Below are 17,790 nucleotides of genomic sequence, written 5' to 3'. Positions count from 1 at the left end.
GGAGTAAGTGCTGTATAGGTGCTAGCTACTAGCTGCTATTTTTCTGGTATTTTAGGCTCATTTTACAAAATGGTAAGAAAAAAAATAGAAGGAAAAGGAGGAGGAATAATTTTCTGTGGAAAAATTCTTGATGGCTAAGTGTCAAAATTTGAACCTCAGTGTTTGAAGGCCTTAGGTTTTTTATTTGCCCCCCAAAACATCATTACCAAATGCTTTCTGTGTATGAAATATAAAATTTGCTGTTTGAATATGGAAGCCTGATGACCAAAAGTTAGATTTTTCCTTTTTTACTTTCTTAATCTTGATGCTTATCTAAATGTATGATTTTATTTATTTTTATTTTTATTTTTTTGCTTTTTGTTCTTCCTTTGATTCATTAGATTTAGCTTCATGTCTCAAGCGTATAACTTTTAAAGAAGTTACATAATACCTAGCTATTTTTCTAGTATAGGTAAGTGGTATTCTTTATAGTAGTTCTAAACTTCCATAAGCTAACAAATAATAAGGAAGAACAAAATTTTTACTGTGTTTTCTTTTGCGGCTTTAACAAATTACCACAAATTTAGTGACTTAAAATGTAGGTGAGAAGTCTGGTGGGCTTGGCTGAGTACTCTGTAGTGTATTACAAGGCTGGAATCAAGATGTTGGGGCATCTGTATTTCTCTCCAGAGGCTCTTAGGATGAATCTGCTTTCAAGTTCACTCAGGTTATTGGCAGAATTCAGTTCCATGTGGTTGTAGGACTGTGGTTCCCTTTTCCTCACTGGCTGGCCAGAATATCATTCTGTTTTTAGAAGTAGCCTACATTCCTTGGCTCATGGTCCTCTTATCTTCAGTTCTGGCAACACCACAGAGCCTTCTCATGCTTCACATTTCTTTGACTTCTCCTCTGCTTTCATCTCTCTTCTGCTTCCAGCAGGAGAAATTTTCCATTTTTAAGGGCTTATGTTATTAGATTGGGCCCATCTAGATAATTCAGGGTAATCTCCCCACCTCATGCTCCTTTTTGCTATATACTATAACAAATTACAGAGATTAGCATATGGACATCTTTCGAAGGCAGTTACTCTGCTTACCACTTTTCTTGTAAGTTTCTTTGGAGTACAGTTGTGATATGGTTCAAACTGAAATGAGATTTTAATTTTTAATTTTACAGGTTTTTTATGTTAATTTTGGTGACCTTTTATGTACCTTACATGAAACACCTTATGTAATAACAACTGGAGATTCATTCTATGTTCCTTCAGGTAAGAATAATTAAAGACTTTTTTTTCACGTGGTTAAATATTTATATAGTTGCTCATGAGTACAGTAAAAATGGAAGCTACAGTGTCAAAATGAAGCTGATGTGACTGATGCTAAAGAGGTTGGTACATATTTTCCTTTAATTTTATCATTAGGTAAGTGTATTAGTGTTTTGATACATGAAAATTGAGCAAGAGTTGTTTAGTTTATTGCTGAATATAAAAATATCTAGTTAGAAAATACGTTGCATCCAGGGTAGAGGGAAAATTATTTTCCTTGTGTTATTTCTAAGACATTATGTAGTCTAACAATTTTTAGTAGGTTATTTTAAACATATGGAATAGTATGCTTCGTCGGTTATTGAAGAACACAAGTCTTTGGGAATAGGAATTTTAATTTATTTGTTCATTCACTTATTCAACAAGTGTGACTGAGAGTCTATCAAGCATTGCTCTAAGAATGTGGATATATAACAAAACAGGCAAAAATCCCTGCCCTCATCGACCTTACATTCTAATGAAAGGAGACAATAATAGTAGCTATATTTGTATAGTCTTTTGTGTGTGTAAGAACTATTATGAACATTTTACATTTATTAACTCAGTTAATCTTAATATGTATCAATTTCTAATATATAGAAAGTCGCAGTATTGTACTGAGTGCTATAAATCTGCATTTGTGTGCTGTTTGTTAATTTGTATTTCACTTTTGCTGTTATCTAATTTATTTTAAGAGTTACATTTGCCTTTTTTTTAACTTTGAGATTTTATTTTACTTAATATTTTACATTTTATACTTACCTATGTATACATATGTCTGTTTTAGGGGAATCCACAGTTGTTCCAAAGACCCTAATAACCACTGGGTTCAGAGAGATTTTCTTTTCTTGAACCCTTGTCTAATTTATCTTTGTGTTCAGTTTCAAAATGATGTGGAACTTACATTCTTTCAAGCCTTATGTGAATCACTGTTGGGTTTTTTTAATTAATGGAGTTAAATAAGAGGTTCTTTGAGTTAGATAAATTGAATTTTGGTACTATATACTTTAACTGCCTTAGTGATGGCTAAACATTTAATTAAAAGGAAATGATCTTATGGAAATAATTTTTAATTTTATTTTCTTGTCACTTACTTCTAGGTAATTATTACAACATCAAAAATCTCCTGAATGAAGAAAGTGTTCTTCTTTTTACTCAGATAAAAAGATGAGTTTAAATATGTTTGTGTGTATATATATATACACATATATATATATATGCATACATGTATATACATATGTAATAGTTTGTGTAGTTGGGACATTTAACTTGTAATTATTTGTGATGTTTTAAAATAAAAATTTTATTTAGTTTTCAAACTCCTGTATGTATCTTCTAATTTCTCCACAAATATACACAAAGCCTGTAGGGATGCCTATATTCTTAGTATTTTAATAACATAATCACACTTCCCACAATGAAATATAGGACATTTGTCAGAAGAGATCTGATTAATGTGTCCATTCATTTAAAAATCTTTTCCAATTATTAGTCTTAAGTCACTAATGAAAATAATATAATAATAGAGAACTGTGGTAAATGGTACATCTGTATTATTTTCCTAGGGCTTTCATAACAAAATAGTACAAACTGGGTGGCCTAAAACAAAATATTATTGTCTCACAGTCTAGGAGGCTAGAAGTTTGAAATCTATGTTGGCAGGACCATGCTCTCTTGAAACCTGTATGTTACATAATAATGCCTCTGCTTAGACTGTCTTTGTATTAACAGGAGAGTCAGTATGAAAAATCCTTACAGAATGACTCAGGCTTTCTTCTTAATATTACCATGCACTAAAGATATGTGGAACTCTGAAGAGATTGGGGCGGGGGGTGGTGGTTAAATGTTAGAAACAAATTGCTAGCAGCTATTCCTGAATTTAAATATTCTCATACTAATCTTAAAATCTTAGTTCTGTTTGTCAGAATTATAATTCAACAGTGTGCTTTAACTTTTATTTAAAAAAAAATCAGTGTAGATGTATCACTTTTCATGTGAAGCTTGCTAGCATGTTTTTACTATTGTATTTCCTAGTATCTCTATAAGAAGTTTCAGTTTGATATGTGAATAAACCTTTTATCACTAGAGAAACTGGTGTACTTGCTTTCCCAAGTCAAGAGTTATATGACTATATGTGTTTCCATGTTTACCTAGACTGGCCAAAATTTGGTCTGTCACTTCTAATGGCTTGATTTATTTTTTCTTAAGGGAAGCATTTATTTCATTTTATTTTATTTATTTATTTTAAAAAATATATCTTTATTGATTTCAGAGAGAGGAAAGGAAAGAGAGAGAGAGAGAGAGAGAAACATCAATGATGAGAGAGTCATTGATTGGCTGCCTTCTGCACGCCCCCGACTGGGGATCGAGCCTGCAACCCGGGCATGTACCTTGACTGGGAATCGAACCCTGATTGCCTGGATCCTAGGTCGATGCTCAGCCGCTGAGCCACGCCCAACCGGGCATAAGGGAAGCATTTATTTTAATGATATAATTTACATAAAGTCAAATTTGTAGATCTTAATTACAGTTTAATGAGTTTTTGATGAGCACATCTTACACCTAAGTAACCCACAAAATTTCTGTCACTCCAGTAAGTTCCTTCCTCTTCTAAGTCAGTTCCTGCCAACCCCACTTTCACCTCTTGGAGCACTATTCTATTTTATCACTGTAGGTAGGTTTTACTTGTTCTAGAAGTTTGTATAAATGGACTCATAAAATACACTTTAAATCAGTAAATATCTAAGATTCATCCACTGTGATGTGTGTATCAGTCATTTATGTTTTATTGCTGAGTGGAATTCCATATGAATATACCACTTTATTTTCCTCTTGATGGACATTTGGGTTGTTTCCTGTTTTGAACTATTATGAATAAAGCTGCTATGGATATTTTTGTCAAGTTATTTAGTGGACATATGTTTTCGTTTCTCTTGGATTGATATCTATGATGGAATTGCTAGGTTAAAGTATATGTGTATGGTTAATGTTATGAGAAACTGCCAAACACTTCCAAAGTGATTGTATGATTTTTACACTCCCACCAGCAAATTATGCAAATTGAAGTTGCTTCCCATCTTTGGCAGCATTTGGTATTATCAGTCTTTAATTTTAGTCATTCCAGTGGGTTTGAAATGGTATCTCATTAGTAGGAAGATACAATTTTTTTTTAATCCTCACTTGAGGATATGGTTTTATTGATTTTAGAGAAAGAGGAAGGGGGAGAGAGAGAAACATCTATATGAGAGAGAAACCTCAATCACTTGCCTCCCATATATGTCCCGACTGGGAATTGAACCTGCAACCTGGGTATGTGCTCTGACCGGAATCTAACCTGCTGCCCTTCAGTGCATGGGACAATGCTCCAATCAACTGCACCACACTGGCCATGACAGGAAGATAGAAATTTTATGTTATATTTAAGTTTTATGTTTTGTGTTCCAACTCAAATTAATTTCTTTTGTGTAGTGTCAGGTAGGGGTCAAGGTCAATTTTTTTTCTTATGTGGATATCCATTTGTCTTTGTAGAAAAGTTTTCCAAGTTCTGTAAGTTTTCTAGATCATTTTGGCACTTGTAGTCCTTTGTATTTGCATATAAATTCTAAAATTAGCTTCTCAATATGTACTACAAAGCTTGCATTGGGGTTGCATTGACTGTAGATCAATTTGGTAAGAATTGTCATCTGAACCATATTATATACTCTTCAACAAATGACATATCTCTCCATTTATTTAGATCTTAATTTCTCTTGATGTTATTTTATAACTTCAAAGTAGAGATGTTGCTAATTTAAAAAAAAGCTTATTGCTAGGCATTGCAATGTTTTGATGCTCTTGTTTCTCTAATTTCATTTTTCAAGTTTTTGTTGCTAACAAACAGAAGTACAATTGCATTTTATATATTATCATGTGCTGCCACATAATGATGTTTTTGGTCAATGATGGACTGTATATACTACAGTGTAGTCCCATAAGATTGTAATGGAACTGAAAATTTCCCGTCAGCTAGTGCTGATGTAGCAATCTTAACGTAATGAAGTACATTATTCATGTGTTTGTGATGATGTTGGTGTAAACCTACTGTGTTGCTGGTCATATAAAAGTATAGCACATGCAATTATCTACAGTACATAATACTAGATAATGATAAGTGACCATGTTACTTACGTATTTACTATACTTTTTTTTAAATGTTTTACTTTTTCTACTTGTAAAAAAGTTTGCTATAAAACAGTATGACTTGTTACACAGGTAGAAGCTTCATCTCCTGTTTACCACATCTCGATTGCATTATTTTCGCTTGGGCTTAGATCTGATCTCATGTTGCTTTATATAGTAGCATCTGTACAGGCGCGTGGCCTAGAAGCAATGCAGCCTAGGAGTGTGGTAGGCTGTGCCACCTAGGTTTGTGTGAGTGCACCCTGTGATGGTCACACGATGATGAAACCACCCTGTGGCGCCTCTCTCCATCATGAAGTGGTGAATGAGTGTACTCGATTTATATTCTTGTGACCTTGCTAAATTCAGTCATTAGTTCTTTTTTTTTCTTTAAAGATTGCTTAGGATTTTCTCTGAATGTATTCTATATATATTGTCACATCTATAGATAAAGACTTCTGGATTTCTTTCTTTTCAATCTTTGTGCCTTATATTTCAAACTAAAAAGCTTCTGCATAACAAAAAAACCAGCATCAAAATGAAAAGGGAACCCACTGTATGGAAGAACATACTTGCCAATTATACATCTGATAAGGGGTTAATTTCCAAAATATATAAAGTACTCAATACAATTCAGCAAAAGGAAGACAATCCAATTAAAAAATGGGCAGAGGACCTGAATAGACACTTCTCTAAAGAGGACATACAGATGGCCAAGAGACATGAAAAAATGCTCAATGTAACTAATCATCAGAGAGATGCAAATTTAAATGACAGTGAGATATCACCTCACACCTGTCAGAATGGCTGCCATCAATAAATCAACAAGTGCTGGCGAGGGTGTGGAGAAAGGGGAACCCTAGTACATTGCTGGTGGGAGTGCAGACTGGTGCAGCCACTATGGAAAACTGTGGAGTTTCCTCAAAAGATTAAAAATGGAACTGCTATTTGGCCCCATAATCTCACTTCTAGGAATAGGTTTCTTTTTCTTAACCTACTGTTCTGGCTAGGACCTCCAGCAGAGTGTTGACTAGAAATAGAACAGCCATCCCATCTTGTGCCCAATCTTAACAGCATTCAGTATTTCACCTTAAAATATAATGTTGGTATAAACTTTTTACAGATTTTTTTAAATTGAGGAAGTTCTTTGCATTTCTAGTTTGCTGAGATTTTTTTTTTTAACTCAGAATCTATCTATTGAAATAATCATATGTTTTTCTCATTTGTAATACACCACTTGGTGAATTACGTTTTTAATTTTTTAAAAAATTTTGATCTTGCATTTTGGGATACAGCGACTTGGATATGATGTACTAGTTTGTTTATATATTCAGTTTTTTGTATGTGTGTAGGTCCTTAAGGGAGTAGTGATCTGTGTGGTTGTGGGTGTGGGTGTGGGTGTGGTTTTAATGACATTGTCAAGTGTTGGTATCAAGGGTTACAGGCATTATAAAATGAACTGGAAATGGTTTCTTCTTTTTGTAATGTCTGGTATAGAGTTTACACAAGATCAGTAATATTTTCTTCTCAAATGTTAGAAAGAATTACCAGTAAAACTGTCCACACCTTGAGTTTTCTTTATGGGAAGATTTTAAATTATGACTCGAACTTCTTCAATAAGTATCAAAATATTCAGATTTTTCTCTCTCTCTAGTTTTGGTAAATTTGTTTTTTGAAGAATTTGCCTTTATCTGCCTAAATTTTCCACTTGATTTGTATATATTTTATAATATTTTTCTCTTTCAACAGCTTTCTCTAGATTTGACTTAAATAGTCTTATGCTCAAATTGATATAAATGTGCTTAGTACATCTCGAGCACAAATTATGCTATCTAATTGTTAATTTTCATTCTTTTCTTGGTTAGTTTTGCTAAGCTTTTATCAGTTTTGTTGCTCTTTCAAAATAATTAACTTTTGTTTCATTGATTTTTCTCTCTTGTTTCTTTTTCATCGATTGTTGATCTTTATAACTTACCGCATACCACTTAAATTGGACTTGATTTGTTCTTTTATTCTGTAGCTGCTTAAGGTAAATGGCTAGATTGTTTTAGAATTTTCTTCTCTAATTCAACCATTTCAAGCAATGTTTAAAGTTTTATTTAAAGTTGTTTTTATTTTAGTTAGTTCGACATTTTCTAATTTTTTTGTGATGTCCTCTTTGACCAGTGGGTTATTTGGAAGTGTCTCTGATAAATTCCAAATATTTTAGAATTTTTCAAATTTGTTTTTGTGCATTGATTATTAAGTTAGGGATTTGCTAAGTTTTTCTGCAGTTTTAGCCATTGCCTGCTATATGGTTTCTATTGCAACTACTCAGTTCTGCTGTTGAAACTTCATGGCAGTCATAGACAGTAGGCAAGTGACTGTGTATGGTAATGTTTCAATAAAACTTTATATACAAAATTCAGTGAGCTGGATTCAGCTTGTGGGTGTGATTTGTCAGCCCTTGATGTAGACAGAAAACATACAACTTTTAATGTTTTAACATTTATTGAGATTGTTTTCCACAGCAGATACACTATTTTATATTCCCACCAGCTGTGCCTTGGGGTTCCGGTTTGTTTATATCCTTGCCAACATTTGTTATTTTCTGTACTCTATTTATATTATTGCCATTCAAGTACATGTGAATTAGTATCTCATTTTTCTAGTTGTGTTTTTGCATCAGAACAATAAATTGCAATTGGACAAGAAAGTTAAAGCAATTTTTTTGGTAACCAGTGAAAGATCTGCAATGTCGCCAGTGAACCAGTATTTTCAAATGAGCCATTTGTGAAACAAAATCATGTATGGGTAAAAGATCCAGTCAAAGTGTAAGAGAACAATGGATTTTAACAATGGAATTAAAAAGGCTCACTAATACGATTTTTCAGATGTAACATTGCAACTAATCTTCAAGACACTACCACTTACCAAGCTTTGTCATAGTATTAAAGAATATACCCTATAATTTGAAAAGGCTATTAAAAGGATATCCAACTACATATCTATGTGATCAGATTTTCTTCATATTATTTCAACCAAAACAACATATTACAATACATTGAATACAGAAGCAGGTATCTTCTATTGCTGTAGACTATCTTTGTGGTCAAAATTGTATGTTGAAACCCTAATCCCAAATGTGATGGTATGTGCAGATGGAGTCTTTGGGAGTCCATGCTGGGATTACTGCCCTTACAAGAAAAGACAGGAGAGAGCTTGCTCCCTTTTTCTCTCTTTCCCTTCCTACCACATGAGGACAGAGCAAGCCAGTGTCCGCCTGGAAAGCAGGACTAAGTCACTAGACAATGAATCAGCCAATGCCTTAATTTTGGACTTCCCAGCCTCCAGACTGAGGAATAAATTTCTCTTTTTTAAGTCACCTAGTCTATAATCAGATATTAAACAGATTCGCAAAAATTTAAAACAGTGCTACTTTTCCACTAAGTTCTTTGTTTTAAAAAATGTAATATTTTTCCCCCTGAAATATGTTAATATGTTTATTGTTATTTTAAAAATAATTTGGAAATAAATGATTTTAAATTATCCATTATAATATCTAATACATTAAACATTAATATATGCTACCCATACAAAAGCTTTTTGAAGCCCTCAATTTTTTAAAGAGTGTAAAGGGATCCTGAGACCTCGGTATTGAATAGGGAGAGTACAGGCTATTTCAGGGCATTTATCAGTCCCACATGGGAGATTTGTGTAGAAGTGGAGGCCTATGAGCAAGTTAGGTTTATCCATAAAAGAATAAAGAAAATTACATCTGAGTTGTGACTTTTTTATATTTCTCTCTCCCGCTAAGTCTTTGTTCCTGTGGTAGGCCTGTGTTATACTCAATGTTGTATCCCTAGAATTTAGGCTTATGTTTGGTCACTCAGTAGATATTTGTTCATTGAATGAAGAACAAATTGATTGGGAAATCTTGGTTTTGTTTAATATTTGCCCTTTTATACAAACAAGTTTTTGTAACCAACTAGACCAGGTTGAGTCCAAAGCCCCATGGCAATCAAGTCGGACTTCCTTCTAAAGCCGTCCCCTGGCTTCCTGGAGGAATGCTCCGAGTAAAAGTTCGAAGCCTTACGATGGCCGTCCAGCCTTCCCTCACAGCAGCTCTTCTCTTTGATCTCCTACAGCTCTTGCTCTGCCCCCTCCATTCCGGCTACATTGGTCTCTTTGCAGGTCTTCAACTATATAAAGCAGGCTCTGCTTGGAACATCTTTCCCTAGACGTTCGCCACATAACCCCCTCACCTCCTCCTCGTCTTTGTTCAAAGTGCCACCTTCTTAAAACATTCCCTGACTGCCCTGTTTAAAATTGCAACCTGCCTGACCAGGGACCCCTTTCCTACTTTATTTATCCCCATAACACTTAGCACTTTCTAATTCATATATATTTATATTGCTTGTGGTCTGCCCTTACTAACATGCTTGATGAAGACAAGAATATGTATTTAAAATTTTTCTTTCACTGCAAGAATATTGCTTGGTATAAAGTAGGCTCTCAATACACATTTGATGACATTATTGAGTTAAATTGAGTACAGTGGTACCTCGAACGTTTCCATTGACAGACATTTTGGTTTATGAACGCCGTAAACTCGGAAGGAAATGCTTCTGTTTTCGAAGCATTTGGAAAGTTGGATGTGCCACAGGGCTCCCACTGAGGGCAAGATCCTGAGGCCTAGCTGTCGGCTGTGGATCCCTCGGGTTTCCAACGTTTCAGAACTCTGTCTTCTGGAACGGATTCCATTAAAAAACCGAGGTACCAATGTACTGGTTCTTGGCTGTACCTCCATTCCTGGAAATCTACCTGAATCTCTCTTTTCTGGCTCACATCCCAGTTCAGCTCCCCTGAGCTGTATATACACTGTCCTAGTTTGACTTTGGCTTTTAAACCTTTTCTAACCAATCCTGGTAGCTGTTTGAGGAGTTTATCTAGAAGTCTTTTTTTATCTACCTTCTTCAAAATGGCTTCATATTTACTCTTTTGGGTCACCTATTTTCTGAGAAAAACCTTTATTTCCTTCATGTCTCTGTCATTCTTCCCAGCCCCCCACTCCCAGTCTCACACAAAGGATGCTGCTAGCAGCATTGTCTTGTCATTTAATCTGATGTCAAGCAAGTTTCACCCACTGCCAACTCGAGCATACTGAATTCTGTTTGCATTGCAAGTCCTCTTAGCCCAACTAGATTGAGGCCATTCTTCATATATATTTCTGGAATTTTTTCCCCCAGCATGAGTGGGAAGTGGGAGTGAGTGGGAGGGTAAGAAAGGATAGGAATTAGGCATAGTAATTATATGCTGAGCTCCATGGTCAGCACACTTTTTAAGCACTGACAAGGATTTCGGAGATCCATTGCCTTAATTTATGGAAATGAGCAAACACAGCCCTAAAGATATCAGGTTCTTTCCCAAGGTCACCAACAAGTAAGTGGTAGATCTGGGAGTAGAGCCTAGGTTTTCTATTTCTCAAGCCAGTAATCTTTCTAATCTATCAGGCTACCTCCCAATAAGAATATTTCAGGAAAATCATTTGCCTCCTTCCTCTCCGTCACCACCTCTAACTTCGTTCGTTTGTTTTACTTTGGAGTTTATGAATTCAGGTAACTACATGGTCCTTAGGTTTAATCATGAAGACACCACCTAGAGAGTAATGGGTGCAACCAAAATACAACTGTTTTATCTGCTTCCTAGTTCACTGCTTTCCCCACTGGAATGCACTATTTTTCTGTTTGGCATTGAAATTAACTATCAACTCCCAGTTACAACTTATGGAGTTAATGTACATACGGTCAGGTTAAAACAGGTTTGGTATTGAATAGAAAATTTGTGAAAATGACTTGAGTAAGTCTCCATGGAAAATTATTAGCTTCTTGGTAATATTGGGAGTCTGCTGTATTACATCACCGTCCTAGACTGAATGGGAGCAAATTTGGAAGTATTCAAATAAGGATGATGCAATTTTATATGTTCAGTATAAAAACAGCAGATTGGGGAAAAAAAAAAAGCCACAATCATCCTTCACTCCTCCCTGAATATATGCCCTTTACAATGGGACCCTGTTGGCCTTGTGACTCACTTTTGCTAACAGAATGCAACAGAGTGACAGTGCTCCAAATTGAAACCTAGGCTTCAAGAGTCCTTAAATGGTTCTCAACCGAGTTCTAAGTTTCACCTCTAACAAGCCTTGGAAACCTACCCAAGACACTGAGAATAAGCTAGCTGGGGGCTGAGAGACCATGGACAGCAGAGAGAAGGTGTACCAGCCAAGGCCATCCTGGACCAACCACATTTTGGCCAAACCAGCCAATAAGCACAGATGCATAGATGAGGCCAGGGGAGACCAGAAGAATCACCCAGCTGAGCCCAGTCCAAATTGTTGATCTGCAGAATTAGGATTTTAAGCCACTAAACTTTGGCATGGTTTGTTATGCAGCTAACTGATACAGATTACTCAGCTAACCACTTGCTATACTACCTAACGGATCCAGGTTAGGAATTTTTTTCTAGTGAATTTGTATGTAACGCTATCTCTGAGGCAAAGCAGGGCATTATTTAAGGATGGATATACCTGTAGTCCAATGTTCAGTTAGAGTTTCAGTTGGAACATTATGGACTTGCTTGTTTTAGTTTTGGGTTCTATTTTAGCTTCAAAGGTTATCTCTGGTAATGCTTTTTCGGAGCAATGGAAACAGGAGAATTTTTGTTTTATATGTGCTATGTAAATAAGATTACATTTTAAGCCTGTGGTGGAAATAAAAGTAAACCAGGAATTAGAGAACTTAAAGTTTTCTGAAACTTGTCGCTGATATCCTGACGCTGTGTCTTCCTCACCAGTGCAGAGGGCTCTGCACACGAGGGTAACTTTCAAGTTCTCTTTGTCAGCAGTTTGAATGAAGTGAGGGAGGTGAAGGGAATGGCTGAGTATGAGAATAGAAAGTTAACAAAAACAACAGCATAACACAATATTTTGTCCCCAACTTGAGTAGTCTGAATTGCGTTGATGGTGCCTTTCAGGGATATCATTAGTTGTCCTGATAAAAAGTAGGAATGATACCCTTACAGAGAAAGTACCTCGTACATCAGAATCCCAGAGAACTGTGCAAGTTTCAGCCCGCCTTTGTGAACTCAGCTGTTCCTCACATCATCTTGTCTCATTTATTGACAGCCATATATGAAAACATTCTCCCTTTTAATCAAGACAATATTTTAGTACCTGGCATTAAAAAAAAAAGACCAAATGCAATCCTCTGGTAGTTTTAAGTGGCAGCTTTAAATACCATGCTGAGATATACTAAACTTACTTACATGAGCAATGCATCTATCCAGCTTTTATAGACATCTAGTTAACACACTGCAGTGTGGGACTGAAACCACGAGATGGCAAGAGAAAGACTAATCTCCAAGGCTGCTTTCCTCCAAAGTACATGATGCATCCCATTTGAGCTAATTAACCCCATTATTAATTCAATGGAAGGGTTAATAAATTATTTAAGCTAGGCATAATAGTATGGTTTTCAAAAATATTTTAAACTTTTAATATTCTTCATTTCATTTGTGTTCAGGGAACACCAAAATACAGAATTTGGTTTGCCAAGAATAAATCCCTGTTTCTCTTTGGTTTAAGAACTAGAATTTAACATTTAAAGTCGATTACAATGAGTAGACACAGCTCAAATATGCTAAGATTTCACTGAAATTCAGATGAAGTTAATTGTTTTGCTGTTTGGTCCTAAATTCTTGCGTAGGGAGGGGAGAACAGAGAAAAGGGAGCACTGTTTTCTACAGCAAATTTGCAAAAAGAAAATTCAGGGTGTTTTGTTAGGTTTAACTTCTCACTTCCTAGTATTTCAGAGGCAGTCTAGGTTAATATGTGGAGGAGGAGAGGGAAAGGAGACGGAGACGGGTGATGGAAAGAAGATTGAGCTTCTACAGTAAAAGATGACCTTTCTGATGTATTGCTATGGCTTTCTGTACGCTATTTCTTTATTTTCATTTAATTTTTTAAATTTATCTTTATTGTTGAGAGTATTACAGGTGTCCCGTTTTCCCCCCCAATTGACTTCCTCCACTTCGCTCCCACCCCGTCCCCAGGCCTTCACCCCATTATTGACTGTGCCCATGTGTTATGCTTATATGCATATAACTTCTTTGGTCAATCTCTTCCCATCCTCCACCCCCTTCCTTCTTCCCTCTGAAATACGATCGTCTGTTGCATGCGTCAATGTCTCTGAATCTATTTAGTTGGTCAGATTCTTTTGTTCATTAGCTTCTTAAAGAAGACCCTTCAGCTTTTCCTGTAGTGCTGGTCTGGTGGTGATGAACTCCTTTAGCTTTTCCTTGTCTGAGAAGCTCTTTATCTGACCTTCAATTCTAAACGATAGCTTTGCTGGGTAGAGCAATCTTGGTTGTAGTTCCGTGTTTTTCATCACTTTGAATATTTCTTGCCACTCCCTTCTGGCCTGTAAAGTTTCTGTTGAGAAATCACCTGACAGTCGTATGGGTGCTCCCTTGTAGGTAACTAATTGCTTTTCTCTTGCTGCTTTTTAGATTCTTTGTCTTTAACCTTTGGCATTTTAATTCTGATATATCTTCCTGTGGGCCTCTTTGGGTTCCTCTTGTTTGGGACCTTCTGTATTTCCTGGACTTGTAAGTCTATTTCTTTCCCCAGGTAGGGGAAGTTTTCTGTAATTTTTTCGAATAGGTTTTCAATTTCTTAATCTCTTTCTTCCCCTTCTTGCACCCCAATTATACAAATGTTGGGCCTCTTGAAGTTGTCACAGAGGCTCCTTATACTATCTTCATATTTCTGGATTCTTTTTTCTTTTTGCTCTTCTGGTTGGGTGTTTTTTGTTTCCTCATGTTCCAAATTGCTGATTTGATTCTCAGTGTCCTCTCCTCTACTGTTGATTCCCTATAAATTATTCTTCATTTCAGTTTGTGAAGCCTTCATTTGAAATTGGTACTTTATTATGTTATCGAGTTTCTCAGTTATTTCCCTAATAGTCTGCTTAAACGTCCTTATAAACAAAATTCTGAACTCTGTATCTGTTAGCTTGCTTGGATCTATTTCATTTAGTTCCTCTTCTAGAGATTCCTTCTGTTCTTTCCTTTGTGACTCGTTTCTTTGTCTCCACATTTTGGCTGCTTCCAGGCGTTTGTTTCTATGTATTAGGTAGAGCTGCTATGTCTCCTGGAATTGGTAGAGTGGCTTTGTGTAGTAGGTGTCCTGTAGGGTCCAGTGGCTCAGCCTCCCCAGTCCCCTGAGCTGGGCCTGCTAGGTGCTCCCCTGTGTGGGCTGTGTGCACTGTCTGTTGTAGTTGAGCCTTGGTTGCTGTTGGTGTCACTGGGAGGAACTGGCCCCAAGGCCAGTCAGCTGTGAGGACCAGCTGCAACTACAGCCAGAGAGCTGCTGTGCTGGAGACACCCCTATGGAGCAGGATTTACTTCAGTGGGGCTTTGGTGTTCACCAATGAGCCCCTTGAGTGTGTCACTCGTGGCTATGTTAGGGTTGTAATCCAGCGTGGTCGAGTCTGACCACCAGGTGCACTGTCTCTGGTGCCTGCCGGGAGGTGCAAAGTCAGCCTGTGCCAGTGCCTTGCCCAGGGCCCCCCAGCATGAGCTGCACGCAAACTGTAGTTGCTGCTACTTGTGCTGGGCTTAGAGGTGCCCAGGAGAGGCCCAGCTATGAGCCGATGCAGCTGCCGCTAGTGCCAGGCCTGGGGCCGCTTATCAAGCCGTATGGGGCCCGCTGCTGCTTGTTTGAGAGATTTTAGGAAAGTCCTAAGCATGAGGCTCCAGAGGCCACTTGCACAGAAAAGCCCCTGGAAATGGCCTGGATGAGCTGCAGGTGGGGAGGGGCGGGGCCTCCGGGAATCACGGGGCGGGGCCAAAGGTGTGAGTCAGGTGCTGGCGATTCAAACATGGCGCCTGCCTGCGGGCTGTGTGCGGGGAGGACTCGCCAAGGAGCCATGGCCTCCGCCAGCCCTTCTGCCTGGGAGGAAGCCGCCCTCCGCCTCTCGCCCGGATCTCAGGCAGGTCAGTTCCCCCCAAGTGTCCCGGGTCCTTTCAGGCTGCTGCCCGGCGCTGGGCTCAGAGGGAGCGTCCGAGTGAGTCCGCGCCGGGCCCTTGAGAGGAGCTGCTGGGGCTCCCGCGGCCTCCACGACCCTCAGGGACAGTCCCCGCTGGTTTCACAGCCCAGAGTTGTGGGGATGTCTCTTCCCAGCCTGGAGCCCTCGGCTGGGGGCCTGCTGTGGGGCTGGGACCCCTCACTCCTCTGGGAAACCTCCTCCACCAAGATGTCCTCCCAGGTTTACTCCGCGGCACCGGGTGTGGGCCCGAGGCTGAGTCTCCGGGATCCAGCCCCCCCCCCGCCTGCGTTTCCCCCCTCCTCCCGGTCTCGGTGCTTCCTCAGCTCCCTGGCTGTGGGGCTTCTGTGCAGCCGGCTCTCAGGAGGCTCTGAGTGACCGTGGTTGTGTGTTTGGTTGTCATTCTGTGTGGTTGCGGGAGGCGGGGGTGCCGCTGTTACCTGTGCCACCAGCTTGTTTCTCTCCCTGGTGTTATTTCTTTAAATCCTCCCCACGATCCTTCGGGTTGAGCCACGGGGTTACCATCCCCATCCCATAGTAGAAAGAAGTGGTTAACTAACCAAAGTGGCTGAGTAGTAGAATCACATTTTGAACCCAGGTAACCTGAGTCCTTGCCTTTAATTCTACTCTATCACCCCTGAACACATGCTAAAGAAAATATGTTTCATGCATAGCATAAAATATAATAACATACAGATACAACGTCATATATAATGTATACCATATAGGTAATAAAATTGCAGTTTTATTAAAGTATGTTTTTGATATAATTTACTTCTTTTTACAAGAGAGAAAGGACAAGGTAAAACACAGGGAATCTAAGCTATTCCTTGGGCCATTTAGCAAAATTTCCCAGGAGTAAGACCTTATTTTTTAAATTGAAATGATGCTACATCTTAATAGTTGACCAGCTATTTTGTGTACCTCCAGCAACAAACTTGGAAGCTTTCCCAAGTTCAGAGCTTTTGAATTGGTCTCTGTATAGATCTGTGTATGTGTGAATATGAAAATATGTGTTTCTGAGTGAGCTTGGTCACACTGAGAAGGAAAGGAGACTCAGCCTTCTTGTATCAAATAATTATTTCTATGAAATAGGAATCAAAACTGCCTCCACTGTTGCTGGGGGTGGGGTGGGGGTGGCACTTGTGAATCTTAGTAGGTTGGATGGTCTTAACCAGTCTTGACTGAATAAATACATCCTGTCCCTCTGATTGAAGATGGCAAATGTTGACTGAAACTACAAATTAAATTTGGAAATTTATCTTTAGAAAGCCAAAAAGTAAATAAGAGTGAATAATATTTAAATAGTTAAACCATCAAATGATGTGTTTTGGAAGTTGGTGGCATTTATAATTTTGGAGTTATTATTTTTTAAACATATCTTTATTGATTTTAGAGAGAGGAAAGGAGGGGGAGAGAGAGAGAAAAAAAAACATCAATGATGAGAGAGTCATTGATCAGCTGCCTAGCCCGCAACCCGGGCATGTGCCCTGACTGGGAATCGAACCCTGATTGCCTGGATCCTAGGTCGATGCTCAACCGCTGAGCCACACCCGGCCAGGCTAATTTTGGAGTTATTAAAGCTTGAAACTGCACTAAGACTTTTGGGATAACTATATCTATCATCTACCTATCTATCATCTATCTATCATCTATCTATCTATCTATCTATCTATCTATCTATCTATCTATCTATCTATCTATCTATCATCTATCTATCTATCTATCTATCTATCTATCTATCATCTATCATCTATCTAATCTATCTATCCTCTATATCTATCTATCATCTATCTATCTATCATCTATCTATCTATCTATCTATCTATCTATCTATCTATCTATCTATATATCTATCATCTATCTATCTATCTATCTATCTATCATCTATCATCTATATCTATCTATCTATCTATCATCTATCTATCTATCATCTATCTATCTATCTATCATCTATCATCTCTCTATCTATCATCTATCTATCATCTATCTATCTATCTATCTATCTATCTATCTATCTATCTATCTATCTATCTATCATCTATCATCTATCTATCATGTACCTATCACCTATCATCATCTGTCTATATCATCTATCATCTATCATCATCATCTGTAGAGAGAGATGGAGGAAGCTGCAGTCTTCATGCAAAAATCCCACCCGCTTTGACACTGATGCCACCTGCCTACCCCGCCCTGTATCCCTTTGTGTTGTATCGGCCTCTCTCTTATATTTTGTAAAGACTTTGACTCCTGCTGATGGCCTTT

At 37.8% G+C, this 17,790-nt stretch overlaps 1 protein-coding gene across 2 annotated transcripts in view; it reads left to right on the top strand.

Moving 5' to 3' along the window:
• The window catches only part of CENPC (centromere protein C), a 72,841-nt gene extending 69,471 nt beyond the window's left edge, over positions 1-3,370 (top strand). For both annotated transcript variants that reach the window (XM_081141734.1, XM_081141733.1), the window contains 2 exons: positions 1,156-1,246; positions 2,383-3,370. In XM_081141734.1, coding sequence (XP_080997860.1) covers positions 1,156-1,246; positions 2,383-2,453 — 162 coding nt within the window. In that variant the 3' untranslated portion in view covers positions 2,454-3,370. The remainder of the gene's footprint in view (positions 1-1,155; positions 1,247-2,382) is intronic.
• Positions 3,371-17,790: the final 14,420 nt, after the last annotated feature.

This window comes from Miniopterus schreibersii (genome assembly GCF_964146895.1).
Source record: "Miniopterus schreibersii genome assembly, chromosome: 1".
Lineage (NCBI taxonomy): Eukaryota > Metazoa > Chordata > Mammalia > Chiroptera > Miniopteridae > Miniopterus > Miniopterus schreibersii.
The sequence above is the reverse complement of the archived record's forward strand: the minus strand, read 5'-3'. Positions and strand labels throughout refer to the sequence as shown.